This window comes from Lotus japonicus, chromosome 3 (assembly GCF_012489685.1).
Source record: "Lotus japonicus ecotype B-129 chromosome 3, LjGifu_v1.2".
Taxonomy (NCBI): domain Eukaryota; kingdom Viridiplantae; phylum Streptophyta; class Magnoliopsida; order Fabales; family Fabaceae; genus Lotus; species Lotus japonicus.
In genome coordinates this window covers 88,934,611-88,953,759 of record NC_080043.1, presented here as the reverse complement: position 1 = coordinate 88,953,759, position 19,149 = coordinate 88,934,611, and the positions used below count along the sequence as shown (strand labels likewise).

Below are 19,149 nucleotides of genomic sequence, written 5' to 3'. Positions count from 1 at the left end.
AAGAGAAGTGAAAATGTAGTTCAATTTATTCATTCTAAAACTAACTTGATCTTTACTAACTGAAAAATAACTGACTAAAACTAACTATGTAACAACTAATCAGTTTCACAACTGAAAAATAACTGACTCAAACTAACTATATAACAACTAACAACTAATCAGTTTAACTAATAACAGAATTTACAACTAACTACTGACAGCTAACATTCAGATTCCAACTAGCTAGGATTCACTAACAATCACATCTTGTGCTCTCTTTTTTTTTTTGGTCAAACATCTTGTGAATCATAACTGGATATGATATGATATGATACATTAGTACCATGTATATGGACAAAAAAACACTTTTTTTTTTGGTTTAATGGGCTTGGCTCATGAAGACAGAGGTAAAGAGAGGAAATGATTTCCTGTCTTTTCGGTTATTCATGCTTCACACTCCAAATATTGCAAGGGATTGAGTGCAGTTATATATTAATTATTACAAATCATTTGTAATAAAATAGCCAGTTTTCTAATGTTCTTCAAGGTCCTACTTTTGGATTGAAATGGATTCTTTCAAAACCTTCCTCTTCATCATTGTTATCTGCTTTTCCTCTCATCTTAGTTTATGATTTTTGAAATCTCACATGAGTGTACCTAGCTAGTGATATCATGTATGACAGTGTCTATTGCTTTAATCAGACCTATATTGCTTTTGTATTTGGTCACTTACCTCTAATTTTAAATCTATTTCAAAAAGAAGAGTATTGGAGACTTGGAGTCACCTTGGTTTATAGGATATTCAAAGTGTAGATTCCAAGTCTTCACGCATAAGGTTGAATTGAAGAAGAAAGCCTGATGATACATGGAGTTAGCATGTGTGGAACACTCATATGCTAATTGTACAACTTTTCAAGTTAGTGGTTTGACAACATAGAGTTAAAGCACAAATAAAAATAAACGGAAAACCAATCAGCATGCATTCTCTAATGCCCTGGCTATATATCACAGAATCCTCCACCAGAAACATTCCATAAGTCATGATCAGTAGAAAAATGCATGTCAATGATACCACAATAAACATCAAGGTTCATTCGTCTTGTAAGCATTTGATATAGATATCTAAATCTCCCTCTCACTGAAATTTTCACTACAAAATCACCATTGCCTATGGTCCATAACTTGAGCACGTTTTTATTTTGTTCCCAAGGCTGTGTATTCTCACCTTCCTTAATCTCCACCACCTTGCTCCTAAAAAATCCTCCTCCTCCAAACTCAGCCTTCATCTCTATCAAGCTCATGCTTTGCAAGTAGATGGGACTCTGCACTATTGCTGCAGAGAGCTCTGTTTCGTGATGGTACAAATAGATATTGAAAGTGTCAATGACCAAATACGCGTTCTTGTTTGTGTTTACTATGGAAATTATGAGGGTATTGGAGGAGTTTCCTTTGAGCTGCGTTTGGGAGACATTGAAATTTGATAAAGAGAGAGAGTTTACAACAAAATTGGGTTTGTGGGGTAGTGTGGCAAGCCAAGCTATGAAGATTGATATGCCTGAAAGAGCCAGAATTGAAGCAAGTATGATATTGAATCGATGGTGTCTGATGAATTTTTTTGCAGGTGGGTCTTTATTGGTAGATGCAAGGTTGTAATTTCTGTTGGCTTGATCCATTTTGTAGAACAGAAATTGGATTAATATGTGAAATTGTGAATGTGGGGAAGGAAAATATATGTTTCAGTACATATATATATTATGTATATTTTTTGTTTTAAACTTGTATCTTCCACAAAGATAATTATTTTCGAGCTGAATAGAACTATTATGTGCAACAAAGTTCTCCCCGACCCTACTAAGTATTTAACCCTAGTGTATTCACAATGACACGAACACAAGATTTATGCTAGTTGATCTACACGCTTGGTACATGTGGTATATATATTATGTATTCTCACGCTTGGTATATTATGTATGCACACTAATAGGGACAAAACATGTTTTGGTTATTGTATAAAGCATGAGGTTTCATTGCAAGCCACGAAGATTACAAAGTCCAGCGCAAGCCAATCTGCAGTCAAGCTCGACTATGAAACAAATATACCAGGAAATTTACTAAGGTTTGGAACATTACTTTATGTAGGTTCCTAGAATCATTTAGCATAAGAATGATCGGAATGCTATGCTATGAATTCAAAGTGATAGCTTCAAGGTATATGATTAAGATACTTGTTTTGTAAAAATAAAAAAACATTAATGGATCTTCTATACTTATTTAAGCCCAACAATAAAATGATAAATTTTGTGGTACCCTGATTTTTTTTTTGTGTGGTACCCGAACTAGGTAATTTAATAGATTATTATTATATTATTCAAGGTAAATACTATATTTTTAGATTTTACTTCACTTATCAATTGACTTTATCTCATGAAATTCATTTCTTAATGAAAAATGAACGAGTGGTGGAAACGAATGATGATGTTAGAGATGCGCGTAAAATGATCATGGTTAATGGATGAACAAAGCTCAGAAAACACAACTAGCATATCTTATGTCCCTAAGAATGGAACACTGCATTACTATAATATAACAAAATCAAAATTTTAATCGATACATGAGTCTTTATTATTGAACCAACTCATTTTGGGTACCACACCCTAATCCGGCTTAAGGTACCACAGCAAGCACCAAATAAAATTGTGTCATGACAATTATAACATTGTATGAGTAGTTTTTAATGTCATGACAGAATTTGATTTGTGGAATTGTGGGATATGAAATGCGACACCAAATGAGAAGATAAAATTTCAATCTAAATACGAATGGAGATCTTAATTGTGTCCTTATTTGATGTCTCATTTTTCATTTTATGAATGAAATTGTGTCATGTAGACATTATTATAACAATTATAACCTTACATTAATAATTTTTAAAAGGGCTTAACACAATTTGATTGGTGGGATGTGGAAGAAGACACAAATGAGGACAAAGGATTTTAATGTCGAATGAAATTTTTTTGTCCTTATTTGGTGTCTCATTATCTGTCTCACTAATACAATCCGAATGAATATTTTTTGTCCTTACTTTGATGTCTTATTCTAATTCGCTGCCCCACCAATCACTTATCTCAAGTGAAATTGATACAAATCCTACTAAATAAGAGAAAAATTTACAGTTTACCCAATAATTAGCATTCCTAATATAGCCAATTTTGTTAACTAAGATCCTGCATTGACTATGTTGCAATCCTTTCCTACACCCAAAAGCTTCCCTGTCTCTTTTGGAGAAAACCCCACATTCAAGTCCCCACAGTATGCATGCAAGAACTGTTCCCTACTTGGCCAGATTCCAGCTTCAAATCTAACTCTCACCCCCATCTTCACGTTAAACTTCACCACCCCTTTGTTCCAGTTTTCAACCAGATCCTCATGCATCACCGACTCTGGTGAGTTCCTCTCTGCCAACTCAACCTTCACACACTTGTTCTCCATCTTGTTAACAAACAAAGGTGATTGTTGCCCTGCAGCCTCTGAGAGCAGTACATGACCATAAAGCAGCCCCACGTTGAAACTGTCAAGAACCAATTGGACTTTCTTGTTTGGGTTTGTTATGGTTAGTGACAGCTCATACTTGCCTCTAAGCTCAGAATCAGAGACAGAGACAGAGAAGTTGGTCACAGAAAGTGATATCACCTCAAGAAAAGGGTCATGAGGGTGCATGGCAAGCCAAGCTATGCCTATGATGGCCATCAAAATTACAAAGATGGAAACTACTATCAAGGTCAGATCGCGGAAAAAGCTTGTATGACAACAGGTCCTTCTTGTTGTGGTGCCTATGGTTTGAGGGTGCTCCATGTTCATTTGCTTTGTATTTTGGAAGCAGAGTTTGTCCAATAAGTCACTGATCTCACTTCCACCAAGAGTGGTAAAAGAAGAAATAAGAGATATGACAAGGTAATGTGATAAGAATGGAAGGGAGAGATAACAAGAGAATGTTATCAAAGATGATGCTAGCTAGTAGTACCAAAGTTCAATTGGAAAATAATTTGTTCACAGCTGAATACCACCTCACATCCAAATAGAGAAATGAATAGAAAAGTAAGAAGTGAGAGATATGTTGAGTGATGCGGTAGGGAAAACATAGAGAAATAACGAGAAAAATTCATTAAAAATGAGATGGAAAAGAAAAAAATGTGTGCGATTTTGTTGCTGTTCTTTAACAGCAAAAGATGGGTTTTGTTAGGAAGGTGAGAGTGATGCCATGATCAAATGTAGAAAGGGTGTGATGAGTAGGAGTGAAGAGAGAGAGAAAAGAGAAAACACTTATAAGCTATGACAAAACGCGTGGATTTTTCTTTGAAGTGGAGATACGCGTGGATGGTTCCAATAGAAATAAAACATGGTTCTTGGAAATTTGGTGGAACTGAGGGAATAATTATGAGAAGCAGCCAAGTAGCCAACATTCTAAAATGTGCAGAAATGCTAATTAATTAAAAAAAAAAACTAAAGTAACTTCCTGAATTTGTCTCTACGTTCAAAATGTTTTTATCTGCTTTGTTGAAATTTATAACATATTTGGACCGGTCTGAAGCTACTCACAGAGACTTCTTTCCAAAATTGACTATGGCTTCAGAATCAACTTGGAAGGATTTCTAAACAATAAACATGCACAGTATCCACAAAGCATAGTGATGGCAGCATCTGATTGAAAAATGGTTTGATTGTGTGTGACTAGTAAGTGAACTCTTCTATGTATTTTGCTTTGCTCCGTTTAACCATGGCAATTTAATTATTTTGGGAAGAACATTGAAGGTGTAAATTAAGATTAAACAACTATGGCAGGGCGCAGAATGTCCATACAATACAATTGATCGTTATTTGATGTTATTAATTTGTATGGTCACTATTTACAGCAGCATAAAAGTACAGAAAGAATTACAATAATGAAAGAAGCAGAATAAAAAATCAAGTGGTACTTGAATAGCTATGAACTATTAAAGCAAATTTTAAGCATCAAATACAAGCAAAGTCATCAGGTAAGAATAAAGATACCTCATGAACTTCTTCCCCCACTTTCCTCAGACATCATTCCCTTAAGACTCCTGGCTAACCAAATGGCTGTCTCCCTTGGGGAGACCTTGTCTTTCCCAAAGGGCTTTAGGACAACTTTAAGTTCTTCCAATCTTTCTTGCTGCAGCAACTCTGCAGAAAATTCTAAGAGCTCTTCAAGTGCCTCCGCTCGCTGCCTGAAAGATTTCACGTCCATTGTTTCCTTCGCCAGTGGTGGTTTGTCTTCAGTTGTGGGAGTGATGCATTTACTAAGCTCAGGGGAATCAGGTTCTGAAACTAAAGAAACAAGGTCACTCACATCTGGTTCCTTAAGACCAGGGTGATCAGAAATGCTTGATTTCAAGCTTGAAGCATCAGATAAACTTGAAGGTTTGATGGTAGGAGGGGTACTCATGTTTCTCATTTCCAATTGATCAGAAATACTTGATTTCAAGCTTGCAGCTTCAGAGGAATTTGAAGATTTAAGGGTCAAAGGAGAGCTTATGTTTCTCATTTCTACATCATCCCTCGCAATATTGATATATTTACCAAGATCTACATTTTGAGCTCCCATCTCCACAGATTCCTTTACTGTCTGCTCACTCCCAACACGGTAACTACTGTGGCGTATCACATGGATGACTTCATCAAAGGCTGTAGGAAGATGTCCAGTATCTGGTTTTTCTGGTGCTGGATTCGTCAAGACAGTTTCTTTCTCTTGCAAAGCTTTCTGGCTTGTTATTTGAGTAGTCGTAATCAGAGGGGCAGTTTCAGTCACCGATGACAGTCTCTCTCTCACTGTGAATTTGTCATGACCAGTGGACTTACAAGCAAGGTTTTGTTGATTAACTATATCAGGACTAATGTTGAGTTTACTCACTGGACCAACTTCTTCACAAACTGACCTTTCTCCAGCAATTGCGGGTGGATGTTTAACAGACTTGGTCAAAGATATTTCTTTAGAAGTATCTTGAAGATCTTTGATTCCTTTGGCGGCTTCAGAAGGGGGTTCTAGAGATCTATTATCACACCCATAAGCAGAAGATGTAGTTGTCTGATTTCTGGTAAGACTATCTTCTGAAGCATACATTATTGTAGAATTTTCAACAGGGTGATCAAGAGTTAAACTTGAACTCACTTTCTCATTATGACTAATAGTATTCTGAAAATTCAGGTTGACTTCACAGGTTTCCTCAGACACTTCTTCAACCATCTTACACCGTGAACCTGTTGTCGGTCGCCTTCTGTCAGGACATGATTCCGGACCTACAATGTGGGTTACAGCTACGCTTTCGTGATCAGGATGCATCTGCTCTCTCAAGTCAACAAAAGTTGTAGCATCATCAGCATGTTCATATCCTTGAATAGAAACTGAAGATGAGGCAGAATTACTGCTGTCTGTTTGCATTCCTTTGGAACTTCTTTCAAAAGCCTTCTGAGGTTCCCTAGTAATCTGTCTAGAAATATGTCGAACATCGCCATTGTTAAACTGAAAATGGCTCATCTCAGGCTCCTGTTCTATTTTACTCGGACTTAGCTTCGCAGAATCATTAACTGCATTTGGAACATCATGCCCAGCCAGCCTCATTCTCCCCGGAAACGAAGGACGTCGAAGTAAGCTTGGGGGAGTCCTTTGTCTTGGCCTGGGAGGAGCCCCGTCTCCTTCTACTTGTTTGATAAGACCAGATGGTGGAGTCAAATCATGTCTTGGTTTAACTTTAGGTGAGGGTTCTGTCATCAGTAACTGTCAGCAAGTGGAAACAAAATGCCAGAAATAAATTTTGATGTTATGAGCAAATCTTTACAATAGCTGGTATTTAGATAATTTCAGATGGTAAGGTACCTGATGCTTTAAATGGTGTGATCCCGGTATTCGTTTTGATGAATCCGGGGTTGGTTTTGCAAGTGCAACATTTGGTGACTCTAAATTAGCCTTCAAACTAGGAGCAATAAAAGTTGGTTTAGGCAGTTTAGAGTTAGACAATGTTTCTGGATTTATTTTCTGTGTTGATACACCACCACTCTTTACACGACTTCCTCGCATTGGAGAAGTTGCATCTCTAACTTTTCCTTCCTTCAGTGCCATCATGATATTTCTGATTGTTTTTGGCTGCTGTCTAGATTCAACATTAGAACACTGTTCATTATGAGATGGTTTCATGACCTCATGTTCTGTTGTTTTCGTATTGCCATTGCTAGAGCCATTTTCTTCCTCACTGGGAGGGAGATGCTCTGAGCCATCAGCATCATCATCATCATCATCAATTGAGGGAATATCCATCTCTGTGGCCTTGTTATCACACTTTGGCATTGCTGTTGCAATGTTTCTATCATTTGACATCAAACTATCTTTGTCACTGCTTGAACCACTACTGTTTTGACTTTCAGCCATCTTCTTTTGGCGAACAGTAACATTAATTGGTTTTTCAGGAGAAAATGATGTTGGAGGACTGAAAGATGGACGATATTGATCAACATAAGGTTGCAAATAAGGGTGCTTTAACACCTCAGATGCCTATGAAAAATATAAGTGAGAACGTTTAGGAGAAGCAAAGATAGTGAACCATTGACACATTGGAGATAAATTTATTCTCAAGAGAGGCTTACTGTTGGACGATGCTCAGGACTTTTTCTCAGCATGCCCTTTATCAGTATTTTCCTGCAGGTGCAATAGTCAACAACTTCAGATTTCAAGCACAGAAAAATGAGAATTGAAATAGAAGGTAAAACAGATCTTTATCATTCACTTAAACAAGACAGGTTTAAACTTTCCCAAATTCCAACACAAGCCTTCATATCCCTGACACTGACCTATTATTGGTTCTATATATATGAATAGCAGAAACAGCTTAAGTTACATGGTTTCTCATGCATTGTTTTTTAAGTGGCTCTGGTAAATCTACTGTTTAAATGAAAATTATCTAAGACCTATGGCAAAAAGATTGGAAATTTGCAACCAAATGCAGTCTATAATGCATCCACACAGAAAACATGATCATATGTCCTCATATCTTACAGTCATAAGCCTGACTTTATCAGGAGTGGTAAATAACAAAAGAACATTAATGTTCACAAAAGTATGTAGAAACTTACAATGCAGGGGAGTAACAAGGAGGCAAAGGACCAATAGAGGAACGGTTTATCTTGCTTATCAATCCTGCCATATCCTGAAATATGATTTACCATGCCATTGTTAAACACTCAAGAGATGATAACCCATGGTAATATACCTCCACATAAACATTTATATAACAATGTTCAACCAGGAACCCTAAATAACAATGTTCAAGAAAAATATCAGGAAACTAAATGTTAAGTAGTATTATTCCACTAAACAAGTAGAAGCTAAGATTGTTTAGAAAACAAGGATAAATTTGAAAAACTGCAAATAAATGGGGATGCGAAAAGTCGAAAATTAAAATATAGATCACAATGGTGGTAGCTGCACAAACCCTGGAAAACGTTTGATCAGCAATCTACTTCAATTATACAATTTTTTTACTCTTTAACTATATGTAGATCATTTATGCAAACTGATACATTGTCTTTCCTGTAGTGCAAAATCATAACTTAAGTCTTTGATGCAGAGATCACATATTGTGCTCATATGAAACACGAGGAACTTAGTACATCAAATGAATTCACTAAAGATTACAGCCTACCTATAACTATTATACAGTATTAAGGAAAAAATCAGAAGAAATCTTACAAAGGCTTTAAAAGCATGGCGATGAGCAGCCATCTCGTATATACAACACCCTGAACATCAGAAATTCATTTCAGAAGCAGCAAAACCAAATCCTCAAATGTCAGATACTTGCTTATAACATACATACCCAGTGACCAAATGTCGGATTTGAATCCATACGGAATATCTGCAAGCAGTTCAGGACACATATAATTTGGAGTTCCTACCACCTGCATAGAAACGTTTGCAGCAATTACTAATCCCACATCTGGTAACTATGTATTTGTAAATAAGTGTAATGCTAATAATTTAAACTAAAAAAATGGTAGCAATGTCAGTTTTATTGAACCTCTAGAATTTTAACATCATTAGAATATGAATTTTATCCTCAAAATATGACAAATAATATACAAGTTTTTCAAAGCATTGTCCCCTATGGGGAAAAAACTCTAGTACGCAGGATCCAGTCTATCAAATTTCCAGCAAATTCAGTTCACTCAAACAACAATCAATTTCTATCTCCACCTTTTTCTTCTTTGAAATATATTCTTCTTATAAGCAACCAAATTCAATTCATTCAAGGAACAATCAATTCTTATCTCCACCTTTTTCTTCTTTCTGATATCAAAGGTAATAGGGAATACAAATTGGGAGATGTCCAAAAAAAGCTTCGTAAGGTTATATTTGAAAGAATAGGTGTCTTCTTAGTATGAATATAACAGATATGTCACCACTTTAGACCCAGAAAGAGAGGAGAGTGATTTGAAGATGAAGAAAACTATATCTGCAACCGCTTATCAGCTTATGGTTTTAGCATGCAGGAAATGAAGCTTGGCATAACCTCATTCATCTTTTACAAAATGTTTGAATTCAAAGAAGACAAAGAAGAAAGCAACAAGTTCTTTATTTCACACATACTGAGGAAGCCAAATCATCTGCTTTGAGTGTCTTAGCAAGCCCAAAATCCCCTACATGACAGAAAAATACAGACAAATTTAGGATGGAGACATAAAAAAAAATTATGTTCTATGTAAACAAAATGGCAGATGAACTCACCAAGGCGAATATCCTGATCCTTGGTAAGAAAGATGTTGGAACACTGTCATCAAAGCCAACAAAATCAGACTTAATATAATTCAAATGGAAGACAATAAATATAGGCAATATAGTTGGTTTCATACAAGTATACCTTTAGGTCACGATGTAAAACATAATTTGAATGCAGGTATTCCACTGCCAACAGTAATTGAGTGAACCATTTGCAGAGTTTCTGTACAATTTCAACAGCTTCCAGTGTAAGCCATAAAATAAAACAATTCACAGAAACAAATACACTTCTAGGTACAAGAATACCTCCTCAGGAAAGTAAGCACCATTTTGTTTTTTCATCAATTCAGCCCTGTGACAGATTTGAAGAGAAAACAAGTACAGCAAACTTTGAGAAATTGGCCACATAAAACTTATGAACTTTTACATGACACTGCAAGTTCATAGTTATTAATATTATCATAGACTCACATGTCTCCACCTTCACAGTATCCAGTGACAATACAGACATAGCAACCCTGCAACACAAGTAAATTTACTTAGCTGGAAAAAGGTCATAATCCAGTTTTTTTCTAGTTTAGAACAAAATAGCAATATTGTATGTAATAAGACTATGATTGAGTCATCCAAGAACTTAAAGGGTCTACCCACTAAGTGACAGTCGTAATGTTAAAAGTAATTGTTTGAACCCTTAGGTCGAAAGTTCGATCCTTATGAGTCGCACTCATGGTATCGAATTTGTCAGAGCAAATTACAACACCAAAAAAACTCAAAGGGTCTCTCACCTTCTCAACCCATGCCTCCTTGAATTCCACAATGTAAGGGTGCTGGATTCTAGCAATAAGAGCCATCTGGAATTACCAAAAGGCAGAAACAGTTAAATTCCCTCCACAACCAAAAGCAGATTCCAAGAATATGAAGCAAATCAACAAGCAGAGATTCCCAAAAAGAACAAAAGAGAAAAAGTTCACCTCTTGATGAGCAGATCTTCTGCATCTTTCAGTCTGCCTGGCAAGCCTGATTTTTTTCAGCACATATCTGCAACCCAAGAAAACGAAGATTCAGTGATCAAACTTCTGAACAAAGATAACACCATCAACAAAATGAAAAAGGGTTGACCATTACTTCTTCCTCTCAGCCTTATGATTAACAAGAATAGCAGCTCCAAAAGCTCCACGACCGATCTGCTCCATGATCTCATACTGATCCATCCTAGACTCCATTGCTCTCAATCCACCAATCTCTAATTCCTCAAAACCCAAACAAAAAAACCACAAACAAAAAAGAAGAACACCACCGAAGCTAGCAACCAATCTCACACTTCAAACTTCTCAAAATCCTCACTTTTTGCAGCAAAATCAAACCATTTCCAAATCAAAACGATTCATTCTTATGCACAGAGCTGCAACAAGCTTGTTCTACATTGCTTCTGCAATAGATTAGAATCATCTGTGACCAAAACACCATCAGGGTATGCAGCTTCATTCAATAGTCCCTCACCACAAGTACCAAGACAACACCAATGGGCAATAATAGCATACCCATGATGATGTTTTTTGCAAACTCCAATGAAAAATATTGTAAGTTTCAATCTTTGATGCCAAACTGAAGAACAAAACAATGCCTAACACAAACTCAAACACAAGGTCAATGGAAGAGTTTAGAGAGAGAATGAGAGAAGAGGGGTGCTTATGGGTGTGCTTAGATATTCGCCGACAGTCACAGCTGGTCTACCAGGTTCCAAGCTTTCAATTTTTGGTCGTTTATTTCATTTTCTTATTTTTTAAGATTTATTTATTTTTATTTTTTTAATGTTTTCTCTTTTGCATCATCTTCCTTCAGAATTCAATGTCCATTAATGGCGCCATGAAGGGGTGTCACCTTCGTGGGAGAAATGCTTTCAGGCTTTCAGCTGTCTATTGCCATAAGAAGAAATATTTCAATTATCACCCACAGCTTGCAGTTTGAATTTCTGATGTCTATGCCTAGATTAGTATTGGATGTTCATAAAGTTAACAAGATAATTTTGGTAAATGGAAGTGTTTGTTAATTAAGAATCAAAAAATGTAGATGCTTAGTCAAATGATTACCCTATGTTACTATTTCATGGTATTAATAATGTTATCCAGTAACAAGATTGATAATAGAACAAGTGACCTTTTTTAACAAAATTTTAAGAGAGGGTATTGTGCTATTCTAGAACATAGAGATGTGTGGCCTCAAAGAATATTTACAGCAAATCAATTTATCTCAAGGGGATGAGTGTGGACTCAACCTTACAACAAGTTAGATAAGTGAGTACTGCGTCATGCTCTAATAGCCATGTTACAAGGAAGGAAGTTAAGTCTCATACTTAATCAATTAGTCCATACCAACAAAGTGTTGGTTCGAGTAAAAAGAGTTTGAGTTTATGATGTTATTTGGTTATAACCGTAATACATGGACATCATCCATGTATATAAGAAAAATATATTTTGACAGGATCGAAAGATTAATCTCTCATCCATCAAATGTGATACTATTTGAAAAAATTTAACTAATCACATAACATAAACTAAATCTTAAAGTTTAATAACATAATTTAAACTTTCATACACTCAAGAGTTAATTTGACCTTAAATCAATTATGTACTCCCCCTTCCTAAATAACTGACACTATTTCTAACTAAATTTTGTTCCTAATTATCTGCCACTTTACAAAGTTCAAGAGAACATTAATTATACTTTACCAATAGTAACCTTTATTTATTGGTGGTAGAAAAGTTGAAAAGTTAGAATTAATATGAGAGATAAAGGGTATAGTAGGAAGTTAGATTGTAATTTTAATAAAATAAGAACATTAATTGCTATTTCTTAATACTTGTGCAACAACCTTAAAATGTCAGTTATTTAAGAACGGAGGAGGGAGTATAATTTAACACCATAATAAAGTGTGTATGAGTACCACAAAATTCACCCATATACGTTATCCACAAAACATTGATACATGGAAAAGATACATATTGGTCCCAATTAATAGGCAAAACTTTTTCAACCTCCAAATTCTGTAGGTAGAAAAGAAATCATTTTAAGATTGTGTTTTGACTTTTGGTAGTCACGTCAATTTTGTATTTAAAACTCACTCAAAGCATGAAACATTAATTTTTATGTGGTTGAGTTTTTACATCGTATTTAATCAAAATATGATTTGTGAAAACAAACACCTCATTAAATCATTGATCATGCTAAAGATCTTCACTCCATAGCTTTAACCTTTATGTAAAAGTGGATGGGTAAGGTTGCTATGTTTTTTTGTTCAATGAAAAAAATTTCTTGTTCGGGAGAACTAATCTTCTTTTCATTTACTGTTGATACTTTTAATCTATCAAAAAGATGAACGAAAGGAAACGAAAAGAAAGAACTTATATGTATAAATTGTGAGAAAATGATAATATTCGAGTGAAAATCTATGTCTCTAGCAAAAGCTTATATTTTGTTGGGTTAAAAATGAAAAAGAACAGATGATCGAAGAGAGAATACAAGAGAGAAGATCTTAATTTGGAGCAAGAAAATAAAAAGAGGGGTTGGTGCGTATATAATCTTAACTTAGTTCTAATTAAATTGGTACATATTTAATCCTTTTAAAATAATATTCTTTTGTGTCTGACTTTCTCTGTCAATTCAATAAGAAATTGTCACGCATGTTAAAATTGCACGTATATATTTGTTAACTTCGTGAGAGCTAAAATAATTAGATGTTATTCATTGATGAATTCAACGGGGGCGACAAAGATTCTGCCTATTGCGGTGGAGCGGGCATAGGCGATGATGAGGCCCTGGATATGAGACCGCAAGTAACAACGTCGATGAAAAGGAGTTTCTTGGGTTCTTGTTATGGCTAGTGAAGAGGATGGTGGCACATAAGAGTCGCCTGCAAACATTGAAGTTGTCATTGATATGGAGGTCGTTGCAAGCGGCTTGGGAGGCACGCCGAAGTGTTGATCCTTGGGGGGATTGTGGAGTCCCTTGAGAAAGTGGAAGTCGAGGCCACCCACCGCCCCCATCTCATGCAATTGGGGCAAGGTTCCCATTAAATGGTCTCTATTTTGGAAGAGGAAAACATGGCATGCCTATGTTGTGGTTGAGATGCATATCGGTTGTCGGAAGGCTTGTGTCGCTAGTTTCTCACACAATCTGCCATGACCAAAAAATAACAATGTTAATTTACATGTTTAATTTTAATTGAAAGGGCATGATTGGATACATGGAGTTGCAACATATTATTTCGGTTGTGTATTGATAGCTAATCCCACAAATTAAATGTCGATATTTACTGACTTGTTGGGTATATGTTAAGTGTGAGTAAAGAAGTCTCACATTGAAAGATTATGTGAGAAATTAATGAGCACTTTATAGGTGAGATGACTCATCATACGCCTAATGTCTTAAGGTTTTGAGTGAAAAATGTGGTGTTTAATCAATTTGTGATTTGTTCATGTTAGCCTAATGTGGATGATCACCTATAATTTAATCCTCTTGCGGCCTAACACGACTCAATCAAGATTACCTTTGATAATACATATGTTCTAGGATAATGATAAATAATTAACGAGAAGTAACAAAACGAACACACATGAAATCATCTAGTTGGATTATATTTTCTATATTAATTAAGCTAATATTCAACTTATATAAACTATAAATTATATAATGACACAATGTCGACCGTGTGAATATTCGTGAGGCAAATCAATTTTTTTTTGTGCCATAAGCATCACTCTATATGTGTATTAACCAAAAAATATATAGGATAATTATCATATTAGGATTCCTCCTACTCACGAGGTTATATACATAAAGTCTTGGATAATGATGACCTAAAATCCACTATCTTACTGGAGAAAGAAAAAGGTAACACCAACTTCCAGGCCAACATTTGATGGTGGAAGTGATTTTGCTTTACTCAATTCATGACAAACACAGTGGATTAATTAACTAAACAATGGAATTAATTAGGGAAGTTGGCCATATTGGACAGCACCATTTACACAAAGTTCAATGAGGTTGAAAAGTTAAAACAAATGATTAGTATATGAGTATATAGGAATAGTGGAATACGATCAAACACTAGCTAACAAACAGTTCTAACTTGGAAATCTCATTTGAATAAGAGAACTAGAGAAGTGCAGACCTGTGCCATGGTTTCAGTGCCTTGTCTCTGTGTGTCCTTACTACTACTCCTAGTAATCTCCATGTGCTAATTCCTCCTAAGCTACACAAGCACATGTCCATGCACATTATCCGCAGATCCAGTTAACGGGAAAACGACGTCGTAGACACCTGATGACCCCTCCTTAATTTAATTTCTCCCTCCCACTATCTTGCGTGCTCCAATCAACCAATATTTCTTTACGTACCCAGGGACCACATCTTTGTTAATTTCTTCCTTGCCTCTACTGTTATTAACTTATGCACACAAAAAGTTATATATTATAAACGATCGAGATGTAACAATATTATTAAGGGTAGATAGCCATCAAGCGCCTATAAAAAAAAGATAGCCATCAAGCCACGAAGAAGGAAGATCAAGAGAAACGTCCAAAGAATTATTGACATTAATTATCATCTCCCCTCCCACCAATAAATGTATTTGAACCATTAGAAAATGAGATAAATGTACTTGAATTAAAGGCTTTTGAAAGGGAATGACCACTTACGAACACCTGATGAACCTGGAAGAAAAAAGACCCTAGCAAAAAACCCAAAACTTCAAGAACTAGGATTTAGCTTGCGAAATTTCAAACTTAAAATGTTTGAATTAATAAATTTTAGGGGGGAAAGGGAACTTTTAGAACGTTTCCACCAAAAAAAAAGTTACTATGATTTTTTCCTCCAAAACACTCTAAAAAATAAAATGTTATAATGATGTATTATTGTATTAATTAACCAAAAAGTGAAGCATATTTTCAGGGAAGCGAATGGTGAAGCCGATAAATTAGCTAAGAGGGGAGCGGAGTTCGATAAGGATCTATTCTACTTTAATGAATCTTTGTAATATCCTGTACTGTTCTGTCCATTTGAGGGGGTCTTTGTCCTCATTAATTAGCTTTCATTTTCCTTCAAATAAAATGCTTTGTTCTCAAAAAAATTAATTAACCAAAAAGAGATTTTGAAGAGATGGGAAATTGTAAATAAAATCATTTCAAAAACTATACCTTTGTAATTTAGTCTTCAATGTTGAATCATAATTATCATGATTAATTTTTAACTTCACTGTTCATATTTCACTTAATTACAAGACAGACCTAACCTAATCTAATAATATAATATATGAGCATGCATGTCATCTCGTCCATGCACAAAACTATGAGGAGCATTTCATCTCTTACACATGTTAAATTTAAATTGCTTTTGTTGCATCTTGGATTACATTTTACTTTATTCATAATATTAGACATTATCTTTTCATCTTGATATTGCATGTCAAGCTAGGGGCGCGTGTTCTAGTTAGCCCAAACGGTCACTGTCACCATTGTATTGGTTGGTCCAAAAGGCTAACAACCAAGTAAATGTCAAGCTAATCGACTAGAAGGACCAAAGGCAAAACTTTCACTTGTCTTACCAACTAGCTGAACAAATACTAATTAAGTTGTTAGAGTTAATGACTTCAGATTATATTATTGAAGCAAATGTAGCATCTTGAAAGCTAGTTACTCAATAACTAAACAAAGGTTAAACACCTAATTATTGGTAACAACAAACTCTATAATACAGTTTAATTTGGTCTACACTTTTAAGTTAATTATTGTCATAATGATTTTCACTTTACTCTTCTAGACTTAGAGAATTTTTTTTATTTTTATTCATTGGTGACTTAAGCATTGGAGTATCTTTTACAAATATCATTCTCACTGTGGACTCACTATGCTTGTGCAATCAATTACACTCACCACTGTGCACCACCATTACACATGATCGAGGAATCTCTCTCCTCATATATATTCTGGAAGAAACACACATGATGTAGTTGTTGGTTTTTTATCATGATATTTAAAAGATCAAAATATCAAAATTGTGTGTCTCAGGAAGAGATTTTCCCTTGATTAAGTGATTGATCGAAAGTAGGAAAAGAAAAGTGAGAAATTTTGGAATTATGTAGCTGTTCATGGTTGGTCGCCAGTTGATAGTAGGGACAAATTAAAGCGACAAATTAAAGGTGAGGATTCATTTTCAATGTACATCATTTATTAATTTAGGTTTAGTGAGAAATGTTAATGTGGTGAATAGTTGTCGTTGCTTAATCTGTGTCCGATCCCATACAAAATTGACATTCAGTTAAGTTAGCATATAGTAATAAGTATGTTTGTTAAGCTATCTTAACTCCAAATAGTGTTATTTGCTAATTAAAGTCTACAACTAGCATTCTCTTGTTGATTCTTTGCCTACACTTTTTTTTTCCTTTTTTTTTTCTTTAATCACTTTTTTTTTGTCAAAACATAACATCTTCTTTATATTTTTTGGTCAAAACATAACATCTAACTTCACCTTTACTAGAACTACCCTTGTAGTATGTCTGTTATTTTTTGGTCATCCATGATCCATGTATGTCTGTTTTATAGATAAACTCACCCTCCACAGCCCGCCAAACAAAAAGCCCATTATTCTGATAGGTAATCTTGGACCCAAGAGCCTAACAAGTATCAGTAGGAGAGAGAGACATCTCTCGTTATTGCTGCCTTTCTTACAACTTGGACACAGTCCATTCCCAACCCATAAGCCGAAAAAGAGCGCGAAGGCCAGATAATGTCAACAAAACTTAGGAAATCTTTTACAGTTTTAAAAATTTTAAATATACCTTTAATTATTTATAGAGTAGTAGTACAATTTATATAATCTCATTAAAGTTCAGCAAATTGTTAACTCAAGGAGCTTTTCACAATCTCATGGAAAAAAACATTACTTCTACTATCAGAAGAAAATTATAAGTAAAAGAAGAATGAAAAAATATGGTATTGTCTAAGGTGGACTTTCTAAAATAAAGGACCACCATGGACCATTTGTCTGAATTTGATATAAGGGATAAATTTATAAATTTTGAGACTACCATGGTACACTATTGATCGGGGTAAGCCGACAAAGACTACCCAGGAAGGGGTAGGTGCTGAGAAGACGAGGAGGGGGAGCGGCTGGTAGTGCTGTCGTTGGCGGAGCGAAAGTTTGTGCAGATCGTCAAAGGTATAAGTAGGATCCAATCGTTGGGGGAGATCTCAAGAGGGGGGCCTGCAAGGATTCCGATGCTAAAGTCAGTTAGAAACCTTAGCCAAATATCCTAAGTGTAAGAGTGAATAGAAAACGCACTTACTCTTTGAATGAGAGAGTCTTTTATACCTCTCCCAGGGGTTGGGGTAGGTCCTAGGGGAGTCATGAGAGGCTAGGCCCCTATGAGTCCCTTCACACTTAGATCCCCCCCCCCCCCCTTGGCCTCTGCTGTGCTCAAAGATACAAGGGCTAGGGGCTTCTAGTAAATAGTGGCTAAGTATGGGGCTAGGCCCCTAGCCCCTTGTAGCAGGGGCTTAGAGACAGCGGTGTGGCGGTCGAAGTGATTAGCATCATCTCCCAACTGGCATATCTCGCGTTCGAGGTGGTCGGAGTTTCCACCAATCGACCAGTGTTGATCGGTCGTATCGAGGAGGCTGGTCGGTCGGGGTGTCAGCCGGTCAGTCCAGCCCCCAGAACAACTACCACTAATTGAAAATAAAAGGAAATAAGTCTATGTCGTAAATAAGATCATTTCTATCATTTCAGAATTTCATCCAAAATGTGGGGTCTAACGCTAAAAATATTGTCTTTTCACTTATATACACAGGACGAGAACCTCATGGGACAGAGACGATGATCCTTACGCTGTCCTCAAACTTTTCTCGCTGAAATTTTCATCCTTACCGAAAAAAGTTATTCAAGCTTGATTTCCCAAATTGAACTATTTTTTCTTTGATGTATTTCTGCAAACTTGTTTTTTTTTTCTTTATGAATAATTTAATAATTATGTACAAAAATATATGACCCAACCCAAAAGCTAAAAAGACTTAAATACAAAAAACAATTTTTTACCAAATTTATCCTTTTGCCAACCATTTCCAACTAATCACAATTATTACAAATTATATATAGAAATTTTATTATCTCTTTTGTATGAATAAACAAAACCGCTGCTATATATAAGGGAATTAGATTTCCCACCCCTTGTTTTAGAATTGCCACCCTAGCCTTTTTAAAAAAATGCCGGGACTACCCTCCGGGACTTAAACCTCCATACCAGTCCAGAGGTTGATGTTCTGGACTAGTCCGAGAGTTAAAAGTTCAGATTCTTTAGTTACAGTTAAAATAACATGATCGGTGTCGTGGCCGTC

The 19,149-nt window shown here is 35.6% G+C and overlaps 3 protein-coding genes across 3 annotated transcripts; all 3 read right to left on the bottom strand.

Annotated features, from left to right (window-relative positions):
- Positions 1-977: 977 nt before the first annotated feature.
- LOC130744969 (uncharacterized) lies at positions 978-1,652 on the bottom strand. Its single transcript, XM_057597125.1, has one exon. It carries the CDS (start codon positions 1,650-1,652, stop codon positions 978-980), a length of 675 nt encoding a protein of 224 aa, XP_057453108.1.
- Positions 1,653-3,195: 1,543 nt separating this feature from the next.
- LOC130744968 (NDR1/HIN1-like protein 10) lies at positions 3,196-3,831 on the bottom strand. Its single transcript, XM_057597124.1, has one exon. The coding sequence runs from the start codon at positions 3,829-3,831 to the stop codon at positions 3,196-3,198; it is 636 nt and encodes a 211-aa protein (XP_057453107.1).
- Positions 3,832-4,833: 1,002 nt separating this feature from the next.
- On the bottom strand, positions 4,834-11,687 carry LOC130747100 (serine/threonine-protein kinase Nek5-like). The gene is made up of 14 exons (XM_057599934.1): positions 10,886-11,687; positions 10,732-10,798; positions 10,546-10,611; positions 10,232-10,278; positions 10,067-10,112; positions 9,903-9,983; positions 9,770-9,812; positions 9,632-9,681; positions 8,862-8,943; positions 8,735-8,784; positions 8,119-8,192; positions 7,633-7,684; positions 6,869-7,540; positions 4,834-6,769 (listed from the first exon to the last, which is right to left on the bottom strand). Exons 1-14 carry the CDS (start codon positions 10,981-10,983, stop codon positions 5,030-5,032), a joined length of 3,168 nt encoding a protein of 1,055 aa, XP_057455917.1. The 5' UTR covers positions 10,984-11,687; the 3' UTR covers positions 4,834-5,029.
- Positions 11,688-19,149: the final 7,462 nt, after the last annotated feature.